General features: G+C 45.5%; 1 protein-coding gene across 2 annotated transcripts; it reads left to right on the forward strand.

The window, feature by feature from the left end:
- The first annotated feature begins 35 nt into the window (after positions 1 to 35).
- atp2a1 (ATPase sarcoplasmic/endoplasmic reticulum Ca2+ transporting 1) lies at positions 36 to 21,074 on the forward strand. 2 transcript variants are annotated; one of them, XM_058050001.1, is made up of 26 exons: positions 36 to 131; positions 1,685 to 1,796; positions 9,352 to 9,488; positions 10,444 to 10,461; positions 10,652 to 10,734; positions 12,655 to 12,759; positions 13,444 to 13,582; positions 13,794 to 13,874; positions 13,949 to 14,034; positions 14,670 to 14,825; positions 14,907 to 15,048; positions 15,667 to 15,833; positions 15,899 to 15,987; positions 16,061 to 16,163; positions 16,239 to 16,370; positions 16,446 to 16,571; positions 16,661 to 16,879; positions 16,991 to 17,102; positions 17,175 to 17,398; positions 17,474 to 17,694; positions 17,788 to 17,990; positions 18,123 to 18,208; positions 18,289 to 18,422; positions 18,803 to 18,920; positions 19,047 to 19,164; positions 20,808 to 21,074. In XM_058050001.1, exons 3-26 carry the CDS (start codon positions 9,371 to 9,373, stop codon positions 20,816 to 20,818), a joined length of 2,991 nt encoding a protein of 996 aa, XP_057905984.1. In that variant the 5' UTR covers positions 36 to 131; positions 1,685 to 1,796; positions 9,352 to 9,370; the 3' UTR covers positions 20,819 to 21,074. The 2 variants fall into 2 exon arrangements, with proteins under 2 accessions (XP_057905984.1, XP_057905983.1); XM_058050000.1 differs by lacking the exons at positions 36 to 131; positions 1,685 to 1,796 and adding an exon at positions 9,113 to 9,275.
- The last annotated feature ends 309 nt before the right edge of the window (positions 21,075 to 21,383 follow it).

A 21,383-nucleotide genomic window follows, 5' to 3' on the forward strand; every position in this document is an offset into this window, starting at 1 on the left:
TTAGCTATTGGCTAACTAGCTAAAGGCTAAAGGCTAGCTATTGAGGTAACTACTAGCTATTGAGCTAGCAGCCGACATGCCATGGCTGAGATGGGGGGAAAAAACGTTTTCCTCTCATTCCGTCCGAAATGGTAAGTTTTTGTCTCATCCGTCCTCACTCTCCACTCCGTTTGAAACATCGAGAATTAAGTAAACTGGAGATTAAGAGGTTAAGTAGTTAGCTCGCTAGCTTGCTATGCTAGCGCCGGTCATCCGTTTATGTTCCTACAGTGACGTAAACAAAGAATAACAAGAGTGTAAAAGTGACTTTAGGGGGTGTTTGAGCTCTAGTATTGTTAAAACTCGCATTTAGAACGTCATAAAAAAGGGTTTCTATGTCCAAACTACGAAAATATTCCTTTTATTTGACTCATATAGCAACATAATTAGCTAATGTAAGTGTTACGTTTTCACCAGTAGGGGGCGCCATTTAATTTGTCTATTTGTTTTTTTAGCAGATGAAAAACGGTGGCATTTGAAACGTTAGAAAGTAAAAATGCTGAGTTCATGTTAAAATGTATAAATAATCCAGAATCAAACCAGCGACCAGTAAACATCGTGAGTCATGCCACATAGTAGAAAAGTCATGGAAAATGCTTGTCACCAATAGGGGGCGCCAAATAAATTGCCCAGTGATTTTTAATGGCTTGAATGGTCGAATGGGAGTTATCAGACAATAAATGAGGCAGAATATAAAGCAGTAGAGGAATAAACCAATGAAAACAAACTAAACTTTAGAAACTTTACAAAACAAGTGCCGCAAATCATGCCGGGAAGCTAAAAACGCTCCCACTGATGGGTGTTCCCAGCATGCCTTTGCAGAGCTTGTTTTAAATATATTGTCTCTAGAGTATCACAGGATTTACTGTTAATTTCCTTTTGAAGCAACAGTAAGGAATAAACAAACAAAGTCCATCATGTGAGATGTTCCCGCCTGCTAGGGTGACAGCTTCAGGGCCATACTTAGACCGCCTCTCACTCACCACTAACAAAGTGCGTCAGATTTGATGGTTTCCTGTCATCCTACGTCTTTGTAGACCGGCGGGTCCATCTGAGCCCCTCTCGTGTCCCTCGGCGTGTCTGCTGCGTCTCCGGCAGCTGTCTCACACTAATCGCCGTGACCTTCCTGCTCCTCAGTTCCCCCCTTAGCTGGCGTCGTTACCACAGCTCACGCTACAGCACTCAGTAGCCCTCGCTGTTGATAATTGCTCTTCAAGGAGGTGAGGGTTGGTAAATTGAGGTCACTCGGGGATGTTTTTCTTATGTTGTTACAGCGATAAGAGCTGTAATGGAGAATCGGCTCATATGGGAATAAATATAAATGTGATTTCATTAACATATTATAATACTGGCATTGTCATTAGTACCACACTCATGAAATTAATGAATCAGATCCAATACAAGCACTGAAAAATGTGGTTTACATGTTGATGTTTTCATGCATTTTGTCAGTGGGGGTTTTTATCACGCCAAATATGGAATTACAGAATAAGTAAGAATCCTAGATAATGAACTAGACAAGCCAAAGCTTTGTATATTTGAATGGTTTGAATAGTGAAATGTGGAAAAAGGAGTGCAAATAATCATAAATCAATCATTTTAAAAAGTGTGAATGCTCAAGTATGATGCTCATTTCCTCTTCCAGGTGCCAATCAGCGTACCGACAGTTTACTCACGACTTCCACACCGGCACATGATATGAGGATGATGATGACACAGAGGATGAAGGCCGATGAGGATGATTAAGATGATGAAGGGTAAGTGCGGGTCATGTGCTGGACATCCAAAGCTGAGTTGCAAACACGGCCGGTTGCCACGCAACCGTGTCCACCCTGGGGGTCCTTGTAAGGGCTGGAGCTGGGGTGAGACAAGGGGTCAGCCCCCATCTACCTTCAAAACCCCACAGTACGCTATAAATAGACCCGTGTGTGTGTGTGTGTGTGTGTGCTTTTCTCAGTGGTGTGAAACAACCCTTGACATCCCACTTTTAGTGTGTGGGCATTTCTTGGCTTCGGCAGAACAATGGAGGAAAAAGAAGTGAAGGCGGAAAAGAGACGTAAGCGTGACGTATGACTTGCGTGCTGTGTGAGGCTGCTGTAACACAAGTCCGTCGCCTCCTAGAAAGCCTCATCCCTTTCTGTCTTACTCGGCAGCACAGCATCCCCCCCCCCCCCCCCCCCCCCCCAACACACACACAACATCTCCTTTTATAAAAATACCCAAGGACAATCCTCACTATTAATAGGAAGTGTTGTCAACTGGCGCTGGAGAAACCGGACCTTGTGTTCCGCTAACTATTTTCTGCGTCGCATTGAGGCCGTGACCCCCTCTCCGCTATCAATTACATTCATTTTTCCATCTGGTGAAGGTGATGTGACTTTCAGCACCTGATGACTTTTTCATCTTGATCAATCATTGTTTTGTGCCGTGAGTGGCCATCATAATCCGCCGCCGAGGCTTGTTCCCGAGCGCCACTGATGGACTAAGTGTTATAATATTTACTTGGCTCCTCTTTCACCGCGTTGGCTCCCGCTCCGGAGCTCCACGAATACTGCAGTTGATTTATAACGCCGGCCTCGTCCTCTCGCAATCAGCTAAACGTCTGACAATTCAGCGCTAGCAAGTTTATGCTCCATTTGTGGGTCAATGCGAGGGATTATACCAGAACTGTATTTGTGAATGACTCAAAATAAACTGAAAATCCTACGTGTGGATTTAGTTAGTCTGGGGCTGACACAGCAGCGTCGATCTCCGACACATAGTCACATACGACACATAGTCTTCAAGGTTCGCTCTGTATCATTCCATCTGCATGCCAGACTGCTTCACAAGCTCAACTCAAGGAATTATTGCGGCCACTAGGTGTCGCCAAAAACCCAACCACCACCCACTTTAACTTTAAGACAGAATATTCCATTATATAGTGTATATATTTTCATATATTAGTCACACACTTGCAGGACCGGCCAAACTACTAAGTTTAAATTTGACCAATATTTAAAATCAAAACATTATGCTGTAAAACCCGCAATTTAGTGCTTGTAATCGCCATAATTAGATCAAAACCCCGTCTCATTTGTACCACTTTGGACAAAATCATATAAAAGATGTAAAAATGCTGTTTTTAAAACTATTTAAAATATGTAAGATAATAAAAACGTGAAAATAAATCATGAATTATTAAGAAGAATGATAATTAAGTGGCAGTTCACTGATGATCAGCCAGCGTTTGAACAGACTGACTGAGCGGTGTGTCTCCATATTTTTCTCCAAAAAGTGGATAATGAATACATCTCATACTGAGGTCATCATTAGTGTAATTGTTATGCAATTCACGTGAAAACAATGGCTTAACTTTCATACAGGGATTATAAAAGCATCACCATTGTGTGTGTGTGTGTGTGTGTGTATGTGTGTGCGTCCCAGGAATAGGGCTTGCTGGGCCAGTACTTAAAGATTAACACCATTCCAGCAAAACACCTGTCGCACACAAACACCCTTACATGTGCACACACACACCTGTCTGATGCATGCCATACACTCCGTCTGTCTGATCAACAGTCTGAAAGACTGCCTGTCTGTCTCACGTGTGGACACGAGGTCCGCAAGGTCACTCTTGCTTCGTATCATTTCATATATCATCTATTTATCTGAAGCCGAACTCCTTCAGATGCACGACGGCATCAAACAACATGTCACCCGTCAGAAAGTGTCCTCCGCAACCTCTGTGCCTCTTTCCACGTCTTCGCAGTGGAGTCCTTCCATCCGACTCCCATCCATCATCCTGTCATCCCCTCATTTCATCCATATATGGGTGGGGCCACCCAGCGTGGTTAAATATACAGTACATGGAAGAAATACAGACTTCAGCAAGTCAGCTGGGATAGGCTCCAGCATACCCGCGACCCTAATGAGGATAAGCGGTATAGGAAGTGGATGGATGTAGAGTCGGTCCACAGTCGCCACTGTGTTGCCTCAAACTACGGGGAGAACATGCAAACTCCACTAGCAGATTATTAGTGGAAATTCACTTATCACTGTCAGATCTGGAACCAATTAAGCAAATACAGGAACGGTGAGGCCAATTAGGCCAATCACCTGCTGATGTTTTCCTTGGTGTACCTTCGTACATTTGTTAGCGAGTAATGTCAGCGTTGTACACGAGTATGACGAAGTAAGGTCAACAGGCATCCCCCGTCCACAGCGAGGCTTCGGTGGCCATTGCGTCATGGTAACCACTCTTCCTATTTGTTTGAGAAGGTGTGCAGACACGCCAGGTCTCACCCTGCATATGCGACCCCAGCTCCGCACCACCGGCTGCAGCTGTCAGACTTAAGTTCCATTGTGACGTAAAAAGTATGACAGCCATGACATTGGGCTCTTGAACATCAAAAACAACAGCAATAACACATGTTCAGATATTGTAAATAACAATGTCGACACAACATAAATGTAAAAGATGGTTGACAAAAGACATCAAGAGGAACTTTGGAACATGGAATGAACATCTGCTGACCGGCCCAAAATCTGCTCCATGTCTTGAGTGTAATCAGGAAATGAACTGTATCCACATTCGTAGAGGAAAGCATAGCCGTGGAAGTGAAAGAAACAAACGAACTGCTAATGAGACATTCACTGATGTCAGAAGCTCATAAAAGACTGGACAGGCTCCTGTAAACAAAACCACAACACACAGAAGACACCCTGCACCCGGCGTACATCAGAGTGTATATTTAGCAGCCTTGTGTGAGCGGGTGTTTTTACTCGGCTCCTTCTGGATCTCGGTTTCATCGCAAAGCCCAGACACATCTTCTGCGAAGGAATTGGCACTTTATCAGTTTCCAATTTACCCCGCGCATGAAAGGAAGGGAGCTCAGCGACACGAGAGCCCCAGTGTGACCTTGCTTCAAGTTCTCAGGGACGCACGCCTCGGCGGGCGCATCCACGCCGGGGCCACATTCCCGGGGGCACTTCATGGCCCTGATGCCACGGGGGGCAGGAGAGGACATGGAAAGCAATATCCTGGAATATTGACTCTCACTCTTCTCCATCTATTTTCCTCTCTGCTTATTTTATGAAACTTATTTTGTACTTATTCTTATTTTCTTTGTGTTGCTAGAACCGTTTTTACCAAAGTCAGAACTGCATGCAGACAGCAAACCCTGGATTTCTTTTCAGCCTGTCTCATGTTGCCCCTATTTGTTGTCCCACCAAAAACACACACAAATAATAAGTTAGTTTTTAATTACATTTTTAATAGCATTTTTTTATTGATTAAAAATATATTTTTTAGCTTTTATAGTAATTTTATTAAAGTTTTTAAATGATTTTTTCTTTCAGAATAATTTCATTTTTTTAATTCAGATCATTCATTCATTCATTTTCTACCGCTTTTTCCTCACGAGGGTCGCGGGGGGTGCTGGAGCCTATCCCAGCTGTCTTCGGGCGAGAGGCGGGGTACTCCCTCTACTGGTGGCCAGCCAATCACAGGGCACATATAGACAAACAACCATTCACACTCACATTCATACCTATGGACAATTTGGAGTGGCCAATTAACCTAGCATGTTTTTGGAATGTGGGAGGAAACCGGAGTACCCGGAGAAAACCCACGCATGCACGGGGAGAACATGCAAACTCCACACAGAGATGGCCGAGGGCGGGGACCGAACCCTGGTCTCCTAGCTGTGAGGTCTGCGCACTAACCACCAGACCGCCGTGCCGCCTAATTCAGATCATTAAAAACGTTAAAATAATTTTTTTTCATTGAAAAAAGTGAAACGAATAAATTTATACAGATTTAAATAGGTTAGACGCTGAAATCCCGCCCCCTTCCGTCAAACAGCCAATCGTCTGCCACCCCCATCATGTATTTGCACGGATGTGGGCACCCTTGGCAGTTTCAGCTGCTGTGCACGCGAGAAGGACAGTCTGCCGCTCGCTGACATTCAGCCGTAAAAAAAAGGACAAAAAGACACCCGCACACGATCAAAGCTGCTGTCGCTGTCAAACTGACAACTTGTTGAGTATAAACAAATTCCTGACGAGACGCTCACAGTGACCCGGCACGGCAGGCTGCACTGACTAAAAAAAACCCCAACGTTTCAGGACGGTAAATTGGTGGATGTTTGAGACCACGTATAAACAATACAATGGTGATATTGGACAGCTGATTGTATACATGCAAGTTTTATGTCCGTTCAAAGTACAGCTAACTCATTTAGGAAGAAGCACGGCCTGAAATAACCGCCTTACGGTGTTACCAAGATGGCTGACTTCCCTACAAGGACTTTGTTATGACCTTTTGCCGCCTTGTTCAACATTTAATACAGTCAAAGAGGTTTTGATAGCGTATGTTTGCATTCTAACAACAAAATCCACACATATCAGGAAGGGATTACATCAAATACAAATGAATGAAATTAACTGCATTATATCATCTTATTACATCATGCCCACCTTGATGCAACCTTCAAGCTTCAGTGTAGCATCTGGGCTGGGGGGCGGGGGGGGGGGGGGGGGGGGGTCCTCGCCTGCAAGGTGTCACATTCTCGAAGCTCCCTGAAAGAACAGTGAAATTCTGCCATTGTGTCATTGCTGCCCGCACACATGCCCACGCCACTATTTATACCGAACACAACTGCTGCTATAGGTACAGTTACAGTGGCGCACTTCAAACCCCGGCTGCCCTGCCTCTTAATCACACACACACACACACACACACACACATCTTGCTACTTTTGGCCTGCGCTTCCCGCATCCATCGCATTTTCATTTCAAACCAACAGTAACAAAAAAATTACATTTTTACACAACAACAAAAAATGAATAGCATTTATTTTTTTATTTGACATGAAATATGAAGAGGATGGATTGGCTGGCGACCAGTACAGAGTGTACCCTACCTCTTGCCATAGTCAGCTGGGATAGGCTCCAGCATACCCTCATGACCCTAGTGAGGATAAGCTGTATAGAAAATGGATAGATGGCGGCCAGTGCAGGGTGTACCCCACCTCTCGCCATAGTCAGCTGGGATAGGCTCCAGCATACCCTCATGACCCTAGTCAGGACAAGCTGTATAGAAAACGGATGGATGGATTGTCTACATGGCGGCCAGTCCAGGGTGTACCCCAACTCTCACTGGGATAGGCTCCAGCATACCCTCATGACCCCAGTGAGGATAAGCGGCATAGAAAATGTATGGATGGATGGATTGGCTGCATGGCGGTCAGGCCAGGGTGTACCCCAACTCTCACTGGGATAGGCTCGAGCATACCCTCATGACCCCAGTGAGGATAAGCGGCATAGAAAATGAATGGATGGATAGATTGGCTGCATGGCGGCCAGTCCAGGGTGTACCCCAACTCTCACTGGGATAGGCTCCAGCATACCCTCATGACCCCAGTGAGGATAAGCGGCATAGAAAATGTATGGATGGATGGATTGTCTGCATGGCGGTCAGTCCAGGGTGTACCCCAACTCTCACTGGGATAGGCTCCAGCATACCCTCATGACCCCAGTGAGGATAAGCGGCATAGAAAATGTATGTATGGATGGATTGGCTGCATGGCGGCCAGTCCAGGGTGTACCCCAACTCTCACTGGGATAGGCTCCAGCATACCCTCATGACCCCAGTGAGGATAAGCGGCATAGAAAATGTATGGATGGATGGATTGGCTGCGTGGCGGCCAGTCCAGCGTGTACCCCAACTCTCACTGGGATAGGCTCCAGCATACCCTCATGACCCCAGTGAGGATAAGCGGCATAGAAAATGTATGTATGGATGGATTGGCTGCATGGCGGCCAGTCCAGGGTGCACCCCACCTCTTACTGGGATAGGCTCCAGCATACCCCCACGGTCCTAGTGAGGATAAGTAGCATAGAAAATGGATGGATGATGGATGGATTTTCTGCATGGCTTCCTGCAAGAACGCCAATATCGAGCATCTCCAGCCATATTGCTTTGTTGCACATTATATATGTTCAACCAGACAACACACCCAATGCTCGAGCACGGTGAGGAGTCCCAAGTAAAACTGTTGACATGTCCTACGGTATCGTACGTGTGTGCGCCGTATTATCAGCGTCATCAGAGCGCCGCGCTTAGAATGAGCTGCAGCAACACAATCCCAAAGGGACATTGAGCTCATGTCAAGAGAGCCACCTTAAGCTCCGGGCTTCTCCGGCCCCCCTGCCGCCACCCCAGGTCAGAGGGAGGAGACAGGGACCACTAACCTGGGGGGCGGGGGGACAAGTGCTCAGAGAAAGTGGTTGTGAGATGAAGTGAACTTGCGTCGCTTGATGTAATCGAACGCCGGTACAAAGCGATGTAAGGGATGGGTGAATTTACTTTATTTCTTTTGGGAAAAGCGTTTTGGTTTCCATAGAAATAGTCCCATACAAACAATAGGAGAGTATTTGCTTATTGAAACTGTCATCATAGCTAAATATGGTCACCAAACTACAGCGAAACCTCGGTTAGTGTAGTCCAAAATTCTTTGCCTTTCTGGTTAGTGTACATTATGGTGCATGTCTTGAAAACTTTGTTTCATTTGTCGCTAACGGCAACTTTTTCATCTCCTTCCTTCCTTCTTTCCTTCCCTATATGTATGTGATAATAGCTTCCAAGCCCCCCCCCACCCCAAGAGACATACAGTACACGTGCTTCCTCTCTCCTGTCACCACTACATCCTAATAATTGTTTTTCCCTGAACCGTCCAGATTGCTGTGTCCATTTCAGCTGTCAAAGGTGACAATCATGCATATGCATTTCCTTTAATCCCCCCCCCCCCCCCCCCCACACACACAAAGTCGGTCCACGTGTCCCCGTCAGTGTCCCCTAGCTCTCATTCAGAAAGTGTCACCGTTAAGTCGCCCCTCCTCGTTGTCTCTCTTTTACACATCTTATTTCCAGCTTGCCAGCCCGGCGGACCCCCTCTGCAGTTGTTCCCCTCTCACACCTCGCGCCCCATGCCCACCTATTTGTGACGCCTCCAGCCAATGAGGGCCGGGCGCATGGCGAGCAGGCACCAATCAGGGCGCTTTTTCACGCGTATAAAACTTTTGAGAAGAGTTTGCCAAGTTGCACTTTCTGTCAGTCCGGGGCTCCTGGAGGAGAGCAACATCCCAACGAGAGCGTGAGAGAGCGAGCGAGCGAGCGAGAGAGAGAGAGGGGGTAGAGAGAGAGACAGTGTGACCGCAGGGGGGGTTGCAACTTTTCACACTTCAACAAAGTGGTTAGTGAACTTGGCTACACTCTGATGTGAGTATCTCCCCTACGTGTGTTTCCAACTGATCCTTCTTTCCCCGAAGCCTCTCCGCTTCTGCTGGGATGGACAACGCACACACCAAAGAATCGGAGGATGTTCTGTCCTACTTCGGCGTCACTGAGGACATGGGCCTCTCGCCCGAGCAGTTTAAGAAGAACCTGGACAAGTACGGCTACAACGGTGAGGGATGGAGAATGAAAACCATCAGCATTGGAACGTGCACATGCATAGCGGCTTTATACACATTATCAATAATGATAACTTTGTGCTTGTGGGATTACATTTGTGTATTTTAAGCACCATTTGGCTGAAATGTATTAATAACAATAAAGCTTTAATTTCCTTATAGCAGCTAAATAGGTAAGTGGTAGGCCATGTTCACTTAAATTCATAAATATAATCTATTTAGCTTATTACGCCATCCTGCTGTGTTACCTGCAGTGCTTACCAGGGAAAGAAGGCATTACAGGTGGTCCTCAGGTTGCGAATGAGTTGTGTTCCGACCACAAGTCGAATTCTAGTCGAAGTCGGAACAGGTCCAGTTCCATGTTTGGGACACGGAACGCCCTAAACCGAGGCCCACCTTTTGAAAAAGGTGGAAATCTGTAAAAGAATCGAGAATTTGAGAGTGAGCAACCACATCTGTTGCCGAACAGCCGTTATCTTCCTGCGTAGCCGTAGTGAACAAGGACGCAACATCCTGATAGTTGATATAGATATTAGTGCTTAATAACACTCCACAAATTACTGCCCAAAATGGCATTGTTACATTTGAAATAGTAATTAAATAGACGACCAGTAACGGCGTTAGCAAGTGGCGTATCTATTGTTGTATGAATCAGTGTGGGGATAAAACGACAGATGGATGGATAGCTTCTGTAGCATTTAGAATCAGACAGATAGACTTTGTTGGGTGTTGAGCATCTTGTGGAACAAGAGGGTACAAGAGGTCACAGTCAATGCCACATGGAATTGGAATTTTGCGACTTCAACCTATCATGATTTTTCAAATATATATAAATCAAGGAATCATGCTTTTTGGGTTTGAATATGGCCTGTGCGTTCTTAGGCACAAAAACAGCATAGAAAATGGATGGATGGCTAATCTTTCTAATCTCTCGTTTCTCTCCCACAGAGCTACCAGCAGAGGAAGGTGAGTCTGCCTTTCCATCATCCACCTTTAACAGCGAGAGCCATATGCTGGCTTCCTATAGACACGCCACAGTGGTCGTTCACGTGAACAACATTACAAAGAGGACTCGTGGATCACTGGCAAATCATGCATGATGCTGTCCCCCGTATGCACGTATGCACCATGATGTGACTCTGTGTATTTCTTCCAGGAAAGAGTATCTGGGAGTTGGTGGTAGAACAGTTTGAGGACCTTTTGGTTCGAATCCTACTGCTGGCCGCCTGCATCTCTTTTGTGAGTTTGAGCACCTCATTTTCTGAATTCTATGCTGTACGGGTACAGGGATCTTAGTGGTAGAACATTGGTTTGACTGTAAACCTCACATCCATGGAACTGATAGATACAGTGATGCCTCATTTAGCACAGTTAATTGATTCCAGACCCGTGTAGAATACTACATATCATCACAGCATCTTTCAATGCATCTTCTGAATTTCTTAGATTTGTATTTGATGTAAAAAAGGATGTAAAATGTGTTTTGACCACAAAATATGGCCTATAAGCACAAAATGGCTGTACATGATCATTTATGGGCCAATTAAGTCACTAATACTAGTACTAATACTAATGTTCCCACCTTGAAGGTCTTAAGATGTACACAAAAGGTCTATTTGTCTCAAATTGTGTTCACAAATCAGTTTTAGTTGTCATTTCTTGGAGTGGCCTTTTATTGTGGCCAGACACACCTGTGCAGTAATGAATGGGGAAGTGCTCACTTCGTCTTTGTGGAGATAATCCCTCCACCTCACGGATGTGGCGTACCAAGATGCTGATTAGACAACACGATTATTGCACAGGTGTGCCTTAGACTGGCTACAATAAAAGGCCACCCCAAGAAGTGCTGACTAATGCAGATTTGTGAGCAATATTTGAGCGAAACAGGCCTTTTGACTGTTAAAGAAACACAATTGGCCAATCATAAACGAGCTGCCTAACCTCAGTAAACCCAGCATGTCATTCAGCCAGTTATTCATTCTATCTCATTTATGCGAGGAAACCCTCGGCGACCCTCCTCCCATCCCTGTTCTCTCCAAAACAGTTTAGCGGAGGGAGGCTGCACACATTGTCTTAATCCTCCATCTCTGCCCTCTGGCCTCCCCACACAGCTGTCATGATGGCCTTAGAAGGCCCGATGGTGCCGGTGTGTATGCATGCGTGTGAGAAAGAGAAAGGCAAGCTGCTAGCGAGCATGTGTGCGCACGTACACATGGCCGTGGCTTTATTTTAAGAAAGTCTCAAGCCAGGAAGAGAAACTGTATCCTTGGACAAAGGTCAGGGATGGAAGGAACGAGAGCGGCGGCTCGCAGCAGCAGGAGATTGAGACACAGAAGCGAGGCGGGGGATCGGGTTGCACAACACCATTGTTTGTTACGATGACAAACGGGAGCGATAGATTCGGAGTCGTGTGTGGTTTCTAAAAGAGAGAACAGTAAATACTGGGAATACACGACCCCCCTATTCATACACACCGGAATGTGGTGCCGCTTCAACGTGCTGACAGGATCACACTCTTCCTGGAGATCCATTGTGTCTTTGGAGGTAGGCAAGGTGAAGGGAGTCAACCTTTACAAAAGGCTTTGAAAAGACTACAGGATTCTACCAAAAAGAGGAGTCTTTCTGGGTACATATTTGCTCCACTGGCTCGCAGCTAATCTGTATCAATGTCAACATGAAAGTATTCCAAAACAGACCCGCTTGTAGTAACACGGGGCTGTCATGCACGGGAGACCATCAGTTCCTGGGAACAAGTGAACGATTCTTACCATAAAAATCAGAAAGGACTACAGAGACTTCCACGGTAGATGTAGGCTTTTGGTGGTGTTTACGTTCCAGGGCCACCAGTAAATAGTAAGAAGAGGTCATTGATGCACACATGGAAATGTCTATTTGGGTTGTGGTTTGATGATATTGTTGATGTAAAATCCCAGTTCAGCTGCAAATAGTGATTAGTGCTTGATAAGAGCTACAACCATAAGAGAAGCAACCAGCGTGTCGGCTTATTATATGCATCTCTGTTTGTTGGGGTGTAAAAAGTGTTTACTGGGTTTACTGGGCAACTTCTAAAGTTATTAAACATGTCGGGATAAGCTGCCTGTATGAAGGACAGTGACATCACGCCAGCATGTTGAGCCTTGACCTTGAGCTCTCCTGCAGGTTCTGGCTTGGTTCGAGGAAGGCGAAGAAACCGTCACAGCCTTCGTCGAGCCGTTTGTCATCCTCCTCATCCTCATCGCCAATGCTGTCGTTGGAGTGTGGCAGGTCAGTGACTCACACACACACACACACACACACACACACACAGAAACAATTGCAGTCTCAAGGACACATACCTGCCCCCTAAGGCCGTCTTTTACACTCACCTAAATAGACTACTTGGAAACAGTCGCACATAATAAATTATAAGAGCGGCGTGTTGGGGTCACCGTCCCTTTGTGTCCTTTGTGGCGTGCTCCTTCCAGAGCTGGCAGCTTAAAGTTCAAGAGAAGCCGGAATGAGCGGCATGACATCGGCAAAGGGGGCAGGAGGGTTTGGGTGAAAGGTTAAGCCGAGCTTGTGGAGATGCAGAAGGGCGCAAGGGGACGAAGAGTACAACTCCCTTGAAGACTTGATACTTCACACGTAAAAATAGGGGGGGGGGGGCATCAATGCTTTTGTGGTCATTTGGAAACTATGCACATGGATTCATACATGGGGGGTACTAGGTGTTCGGGGGGGAGGTCAGTTGATGTATTATTACTTTTTTACTTAATAGCGTACTCACCGATACAGAAGAATATTTGAAACATGTCTCTGTGTGAATGGGAGCAGACATCATCATATTATTACAAAAATAAAATAAAAATATAAAATATTATTCAAATATAATTAATAATCATAATAACAAATAATTAGCATGGCATTGCAGTGTCCCCCAAGAATAATGACATCCTCATGTGTTCATAGGAGCGCAATGCCGAGAGCGCCATTGAGGCTCTGAAGGAATATGAGCCTGAAATGGGGAAAGTCTACCGGGCGGACAGGAAGAGCGTGCAGAGAATCAAGGCCAGGGAGATTGTTCCTGGAGACGTGGTGGAGGTCTCTGGTAAGATCCTCACTCACAATCTGCTTCTCAAATAGAAGCCTGGGGGGTGGGGGGTGGAGGGTGAGATGCAGGGGAGTACAGATAAATAATTAAAGAGGGCATGACTGAAAATGCCCGAGAACCAAGGATCTAGTATGATGAAACCAGGCACTTCCATAATCACTCTCAGATGTTCTTAGAATGTTGTTTGTTCGTGTATCTCTGTCTGTAGTTGGTGACAAAGTACCAGCAGATATCAGGATTATCTCCATCAAATCAACCACTCTGCGCGTGGACCAGTCCATTCTCACTGGTAGGTGTTTGTGTCTCGCGTGGACATGTTTTTTTTTTTTACAAGAGAGCTTGACTGATGCCGGTGTCTCCCAGGTGAGTCTGTCAGTGTCATCAAGCACACTGACGCCGTGCCGGACCCCCGGGCTGTCAACCAGGACAAGAAGAACATGCTGTTCTCTGTAAGTCTTTGATCCATTAGAGGCAAAAGAAATGAACAGTAGAAGGGGAATTGGGTAGAAACATCCTTGCCCAACAGCTCGGTTAAAGTCCAAAATTGACACATTTTGCCTTGGTTTGCATAAATCTCCTTTTAGTTATCGTACAATATGTCATGCATCTTGTCGTGTTATTAATACACTCATTCGGAATGAATGTTTATCACAAACCTGGAAGCCGGACTTATTGCCCCCCCAGCTCCGTCATCCGCCATCAGGGGTAGTTCTTTGCTAACTAACACAGTTACGCCACAAGTCTCTGTTTTACTTGTTGATCAGGGTTGCAAAATAATTTTAAAAAGTGATTCGCTTGGTGTACTTTTCGGTTTGAGTCGGACCTTCTTGAACATATTAATTATTAGTATTAATGATGGTAATTGGGGTTCCACTCCACACCTAATATCCCGTATTTACATCTTCATACACATTAGTGCCAGAACATGGAAGTTAAAAAAGCAAAGCTTAAACAACCATCAGCCACCGCAGTTAGCGTGGTTGAGTTTTTCCTGTTTTTTCCCCACCAGCAAGGAGACACAAGGATATAAAGGAAGACTTTAGGGCATAGATCTGTTTTTATATGCCAAATGTATATGACTCAGGGCACCAACATTGCTGCCGGAAAAGCCATCGGCATCGCAGTGGCAACCGGAGTCTCCACCGAGATCGGCAAGATCCGTGACCAGATGGCTGCCACCGAGCAGGAAAAGACGCCTCTGCAGCAGAAACTGGACGAGTTTGGGGAGCAGCTCTCCAAGGTGGAAGCCACAAGTAACATTAAATAGGAAATCTATAAAAACAACACAATGGCTGACCCATTGTGCTGCACATCTGTCCAGGTTATCTCGCTCATCTGTGTAGCCGTTTGGATCATCAACATTGGCCACTTCAACGACCCCGTTCACGGAGGATCCTGGTTCCGCGGCGCTATCTATTATTTCAAGATAGCAGTGGCTCTGGCTGTGGCCGCCATCCCTGAAGGTAAGCCCGTGGAATTCCGTTTGGTTGCCCGTGAGGATTATCATATCTAAAATTCATCTGGAGCAGCTTGTACATATGATACCTTAACTGCTGACCTATTAAATACTAAACCTAGGCCCCGCTTATATGGAACACATTACTATACAAGGTTGTAGTACGATCTGCCGCTTTCTTCAACCTTTATTTGTATGTGGGAAAAGACGAGCAAGTAAAGCTGCTGTAATATCATTTCTATCATTTCCAGAAGGGAGATCCTGTGGATTTGGTGTTAAAGCTAATCTGCCAAGTGTGTTCTTCCCTTTCATGAGTGCTAGTAGCAGGGACGTTTTCCCTGAGGGAATCGGCGTCTACCAGGCATTAACATAGCACCAGTTTACTCATAGTTCCTTCAAATGTTTCCCAGCTGAATTATGATGTCTACCTTCTTTGGCTTTTCATTAAAAATTTTAATTCATCCCATAAACCCTCACCTTTGAATTGAACATGTCACTCAAACATCCTGATCAGAATCCCCTTTGGGCTAATCAAAGATCTTCCGGAGAACGGACAATCATCCCCACTAGCACACTTCTACAGTCTTCCTGGGTTGGAGAACAATTTGTTTCGGTTTCCTCTCAGGTCTACCCGCCGTCATCACCACCTGCCTGGCTCTGGGAACGCGCCGCATGGCCAAGAAGAACGCCATCGTCAGAAGCCTTCCCTCCGTGGAGACCCTGGGGTGCACCTCGGTCATCTGCTCTGACAAGACTGGTACCCTCACCACCAATCAGATGTGTGTGACCAAGGTAGGACCCAGCACACACGCAGCCGATTCGTGATGATGATATCATTTTGCCGTCTTTTCTCCTAGATGTTCATTATCGATAAAGTGGATGATGACAATGTGACTCTTGGTCAGTTTGACATCTCCGGCTCCAAGTACACACCCGAGGGAGAAGTGTAAGTTGTATGAACACAGGAAGTAAGTCCTGAACAACAACAATGCACAGCTAACTGTGGCTCATCTTCCCAGTACAAGGAGGGGTATGACTGTAAAGTGTGGCCAGTATGACGGACTGGTTGAACTGGCCACCATCTGCGCTCTTTGCAACGACTCCTCTCTGGACTACAATGAGGTGTGTAGAACTATAAAGAAAGTGGTTTATACTTCGAATCCCCCTAAATTGTGGTATCTGCTGTCTTTTGTCCAGTCAAAGGGCATTTACGAGAAGGTGGGGGAAGCCACTGAAACGGCGCTGAGCTGTTTGGTGGAGAAGATGAACGTGTTCAACACGGAAGTGCGTGGCCTGTCCAAGGTGGAACGAGCCAACGCCTGCTGCAGCGTGAGTTGCCACAGCATCAGACGTTATTGATCGGTCGCGTCTCGTTAACGTTCCACTGCCACTTTCTTCCAACAGGTGATCAAGCAGCTGATGAGGAAGGAGTTCACGCTGGAGTTTTCCCGGGACAGGAAGTCTATGTCGGTCTACTGCTCTCCTGCCAAGTCCGGCAAAGCCCCTGTAGGAAACAAGATGTTTGTCAAGGTGAGTTATGCAGTCCTGCTTTAAGTAGAAACTGATTAAGCCCGATTTAAAATGAGGCTATTTCCATTATTATTATTATGTCTTCCCAGGGTGCGCCAGAGGGTGTGATTGAGCGTTGCACATACGTTCGCGTGGGCACCACTCGTCTTCCCCTGACCGGGCCAGTCAAAGACCACATCATGGCCGTTATCAAAGAGTGGGGCACAGGGCGAGACACCCTCCGCTGTTTGGCACTGGCCACTTGCGACTCTCCTCTACGAAAGGAAGAGATGAATCTTGAGGACTCCAGTCGGTTCGCCGAGTATGAGGTGGGTGAAAAAGATAATAAAATACAATTGCAGAAAAAATTCCCCAAATTGTCACTCGACCATCACAACCTTCTCCGGCGCTGGGAATTAGTTTTGTCTTTTTGTCACCAGACTGACTTGACTTTTGTGGGCTGCGTCGGCATGCTCGACCCTCCTCGCAAGGAAGTCATGAGCTCCATCGAGCTGTGCAGAGCTGCTGGCATCCGTGTCATTATGATCACTGGTCAGTCATCCACAGCCTTTCCCTTAGAGAAGGGACATTTCAAATGACGCGTTCATCTGTGCGTCTCCACAGGGGACAACAAGGGCACAGCGGTGGCCATCTGCCGCCGCATCGGTATCTTCTCCGAGGATGAGGACGTCACTGGCAAGGCCTTCACCGGTCGTGAGTTTGATGACCTCTCCTCGTATGACCAGAAGAATGCCGTCCGAAAGGCTTGTTGCTTTGCCAGAGTGGAACCGTCCCATAAATCCAAAATCGTTGAGTTCCTCCAAGGCTTCGATGAGATCACTGCCATGGTGAGGAGACCAACATTTCCAGTCCACCAATGATGTAAACCATTTCCCATAACAGCCTCCTCTTCCGCCTCTAAGACCGGTGACGGAGTGAACGATGCCCCCGCCTTGAAGAAGGCGGAGATTGGCATCGCCATGGGCTCTGGCACTGCCGTTGCCAAGTCTGCCTCTGAGATGGTCCTGGCCGACGACAACTTCTCTTCCATCGTGTCTGCTGTTGAGGAGGGCAGAGCCATTTACAACAACATGAAGCAGTTCATCCGCTACCTCATCTCGTCCAATGTAGGCGAGGTTGTCTGGTGAGTTCTTGGTGGTTTAGGGTCAAATACCCGGTCCGTTTCGATGAAACAATAAAGAATTCCATCAGTAAAGAGTTCCATTATTTTCCCCAGTATCTTCCTGACTGCAGCCCTGGGCCTGCCCGAGGCCCTGATCCCAGTCCAGCTGCTGTGGGTCAACCTTGTGACTGATGGGCTTCCTGCCACCGCTTTGGGTTTCAACCCCCCAGACCTGGACATCATGGGCAAAGCCCCTCGATCCCCCAAAGAGCCTCTGATCTCCGGTTGGCTCTTCTTCAGATATCTAGCCATCGGAGGTACAGCATTGTGTATTTGCTTCCTCTGTCTTATCTTTTATCCATATTCTATCCCAATGATTCCAAATGATCTCGTATGGACAAATATGTATTAATGTGACGGAATTAAGGACACAGCAACTTTGTTTGCAGGTTACGTTGGGGCGGCAACGGTTGCCGCCGCTGCCTGGTGGTTCCTGTACAGCGACGACGGCCCATTGGTCACTTTCCATCAGCTGGTTAGTGTTAGCTGGTTAGAGCGTGTAGCTCCAGCTGTCAGCCACTAGTTTTAATATGAGATGTTCTTCTTCCTCGTCAGTCACACTTCATGCAGTGCAGTGACGACAATGAGGACTTCAATGGGATCCGCTGTGAGGTGTTTGAGTCTGCTCCACCGATGACCATGGCTCTGTCCGTGCTGGTCACGATCGAGATGTGCAACGCTCTCAACAGGTCTGACTGAGAAAAGTACAGATTATGTACAGCATCCATATACGACAATATCATCACTGCGTGTCACACAAAGAGGCGCCTTCAGGAGGTTAAAAAACTAGAAGGTTGTTATTTGGATCCTCGCTCCCTCCACCCACTCACTGTCGTTGTGTCCTTGGGCAAGACACTTCACCCTGGTGCATGAATGTTTGGTGGTGATCACAGACGCCGTAGTTTCCGTCAGACTACTCCACTGCAGCTGTGTCTACAAATGTAGTTTACCACCAGTGTGTGACTGAGGAGTGAATGAATAATGGGTTCACTTCATTCTTGAAAAGCGCAATATAAAATCTAATGTAATTATTAGGATTATTCCAATTATTCCATGTTTCTGCCTCAAGCTTGTCTGAGAACCAGTCCCTGATGCGTATGCCACCTTGGAGCAACGGTTGGTTGGTCGCTGCCATGACACTGTCCATGTCCCTCCACTTCATGATCATCTACGTAGACCCCCTGCCGGTGAGTCCCACCTCCTGCCGCGTACAGCTCTGGCATCCGAAATAAAGCGTGCAGTACAAGCGTGTAGCTTCTATACTGCAAATGAGAGCATCTTATCCTACATTCTTCATCGGCTGCGCTCTGCAGATGATCTTCAAGCTTACTCACTTGACTGTGGAGCAGTGGGTTGTGGTGCTGAAGCTCTCCCTCCCAGTAATCCTCATCGATGAGGTCCTCAAGTTTGTAGCTCGCACATATCTGGAGGGTAGGTCCATACTTCTATTTGTTACATTTAACATTTGTGTCTTTATTATTTTTTGCTTCAATTGTCCTTTTCCTTTAAAATGGAATGCATACAATAATTACATCCAATAATTACTACCCACTACCTATGTATTTTAACCTCTGTGTTTTTCCTATCATATTGAACTCATTTTCCTCTCCTTGGATGCTGTTTTTAACTATTGCCTCCTTCTGACAATGCAGCATAAACCTGCCCCCCCCCCTCCTTCATACCCCTGTAACAAGGCAAGGTGGAGTTCTAGCATTATGCATGTCTTGAGTCCCGGTTCTTATGAAAGTCAGCGTTGCTGAATCCAAGTGATGCTCTTGGATCGTCAGAAGAAGAAATGGGAACGGCTTGGTGCTTAGTATCGTGCACTTTGAAAAATGTCGCTGAAGGTTATTGTTTATCTGGTTAACTTCATTTTAGTTTGTGCTTTCTGCATGGACTGTGTAGTTAGAAGCAGTACCGTATTTTCCGGACTATAAGTCACACTTGATTTCATAGTTTGGCTGGTCCTGCATCTTTTGGTCAGGTGCGCTTATATTTAATAAATAAATATTTAGCAGTTGCATGTTTTTAAATGTTAATTCATAATGACATTACCATTGAGAGCCAGGAGAGGGTGCTCTTGGTTTGTGACAACTATATGCTGCTCCTACTATGATAGTGATATGGAATGAGATAGGGAACTTGGTGAACTTGCTTAATGGTACCTTGGACTCACTGGCTTGTTATGTTAATTTGGCCTATTCAGCTTTTCAGGTATGTTCTTCAATCTTTCCACATTAAATGTCTGGTCTTGGTCTTGAATTTTGCCAATTGTGACTTATAGTCCAGAGCGACTTGCATATGTTTTTTCCCTCTTCGTTGCATTTTTTGAGTAACCCGGAGTGGATTATAGTCCGGAAAATACGGTACATCTAAATTAGGTTGTTTTTTTTACTCATTTGCTTTCATTTATATCGGTAATTAAATCTTCTTGGTGATGTTCCTTTGCTCTGGAACACGAATGGCTGCCATTGCTGCACAGCAAATCTACTAATTATTAAATACTCCATTTGAGTGTTTGATTAAAGCTTCTAATCAACTGTGTGTGGAATGCACATCAATATAAACTAATGTACCTTGCAATATTAGTTTTCAGGACTTTGGTGAGACCATAACTGTTTGTCTAAGTACATATCCTGAGGTCATGGTTTCAATGTGCGTGAACGGGACTAATGCACATTCATTAATTAATCAACATTAATGCACTTGCTAAAAGTCATTCCTAATACTAAAAGGAGAGACGTATACACTGAAAATACGCATGTTAGCATTCACCTTAGCATCAAGGCCTGGGCACAGACGTGCAGCCTAACAGAGCTGCTGTCCTGGCAGTGGCATCGTGTTCACTAGGGATGGACATAACGGTGGGTCAGTGGTGTGTAATTGTCGATTAATCACACCTTGCGTTACCTGATTAATCATTTATAGCAATACTGAGGTGCAAATGTCCATCCCTATTCTCTCAACATTTATTTTTTTTGCTTCGCAGAATGTGCACAGGAAAAGTGAATGGCCCGATTTTATAGTTGAGTTTTTATTTGGAATTAACGAGATTCCGTGTTTTCCCCATACAGGAAAAGTCTAAAGACAAAGTGCAACCACGCTGAGCTGATGTTGGAGGGAGAGAGACCGACAGAGCGGACAAAGGGAGTTGTGCGCGTCCATCGAAAGAGAGCGCCAACAGCCACATGACATGATCAAATTCAACAGAACATGCATAAGTCTTCTGAAAAAAATACACAAAGAAAGCTGCAAAATATTTTTGTGGATGTATTGAAATTAATATATAGGTCAGAGTTAATTATTGAAATGATACAGTGTTCTATTCTTAAAGAATAAAAAGATATTTAAAGAATACTTGATAGCGGTGTTCATTTGTTGTATGTTTCCAGTATAAGTTATTACTATTATTATTATATTTCCAGTAATATTTTGTTAATGATTGGTTAATTGATTGCAAAACCCCACCCGACCCGCAAAGTAGGATTCCTTATTTAATGAATTTAAATCAAATATGTTTGTAGTTTCAAAGTATATCTTACGACATTATTAGAGCCCTGTAGACATGAGATAACACCCCTATAGTCACCTTTACACTCATATTATGCAATATACACTATGGTTAGTTTTTTTTATTATAATGTCTACTA

The sequence above is a fragment of the Doryrhamphus excisus genome, chromosome 15, assembly GCF_030265055.1.
Source record: "Doryrhamphus excisus isolate RoL2022-K1 chromosome 15, RoL_Dexc_1.0, whole genome shotgun sequence".
Classification (NCBI taxonomy): Eukaryota; Metazoa; Chordata; class Actinopteri; order Syngnathiformes; family Syngnathidae; genus Doryrhamphus; species Doryrhamphus excisus.

Bases quoted from the DNA above. Each gene is read 5' to 3' on its own strand.
- atp2a1 (XM_058050001.1), top strand. From the start codon at position 9,371: ATGGACAACGCACACACCAAAGAATCGGAGGATGTTCTGTCCTACTTC. The intron at 14,826-14,906 runs GTGGAAGCCACA...ACATCTGTCCAG, and splicing joins TTGGGGAGCAGCTCTCCAAG to GTTATCTCGCTCATCTGTGT. The intron at 18,423-18,802 runs GTCTGACTGAGA...TTCTGCCTCAAG, and splicing joins ATGTGCAACGCTCTCAACAG to CTTGTCTGAGAACCAGTCCC.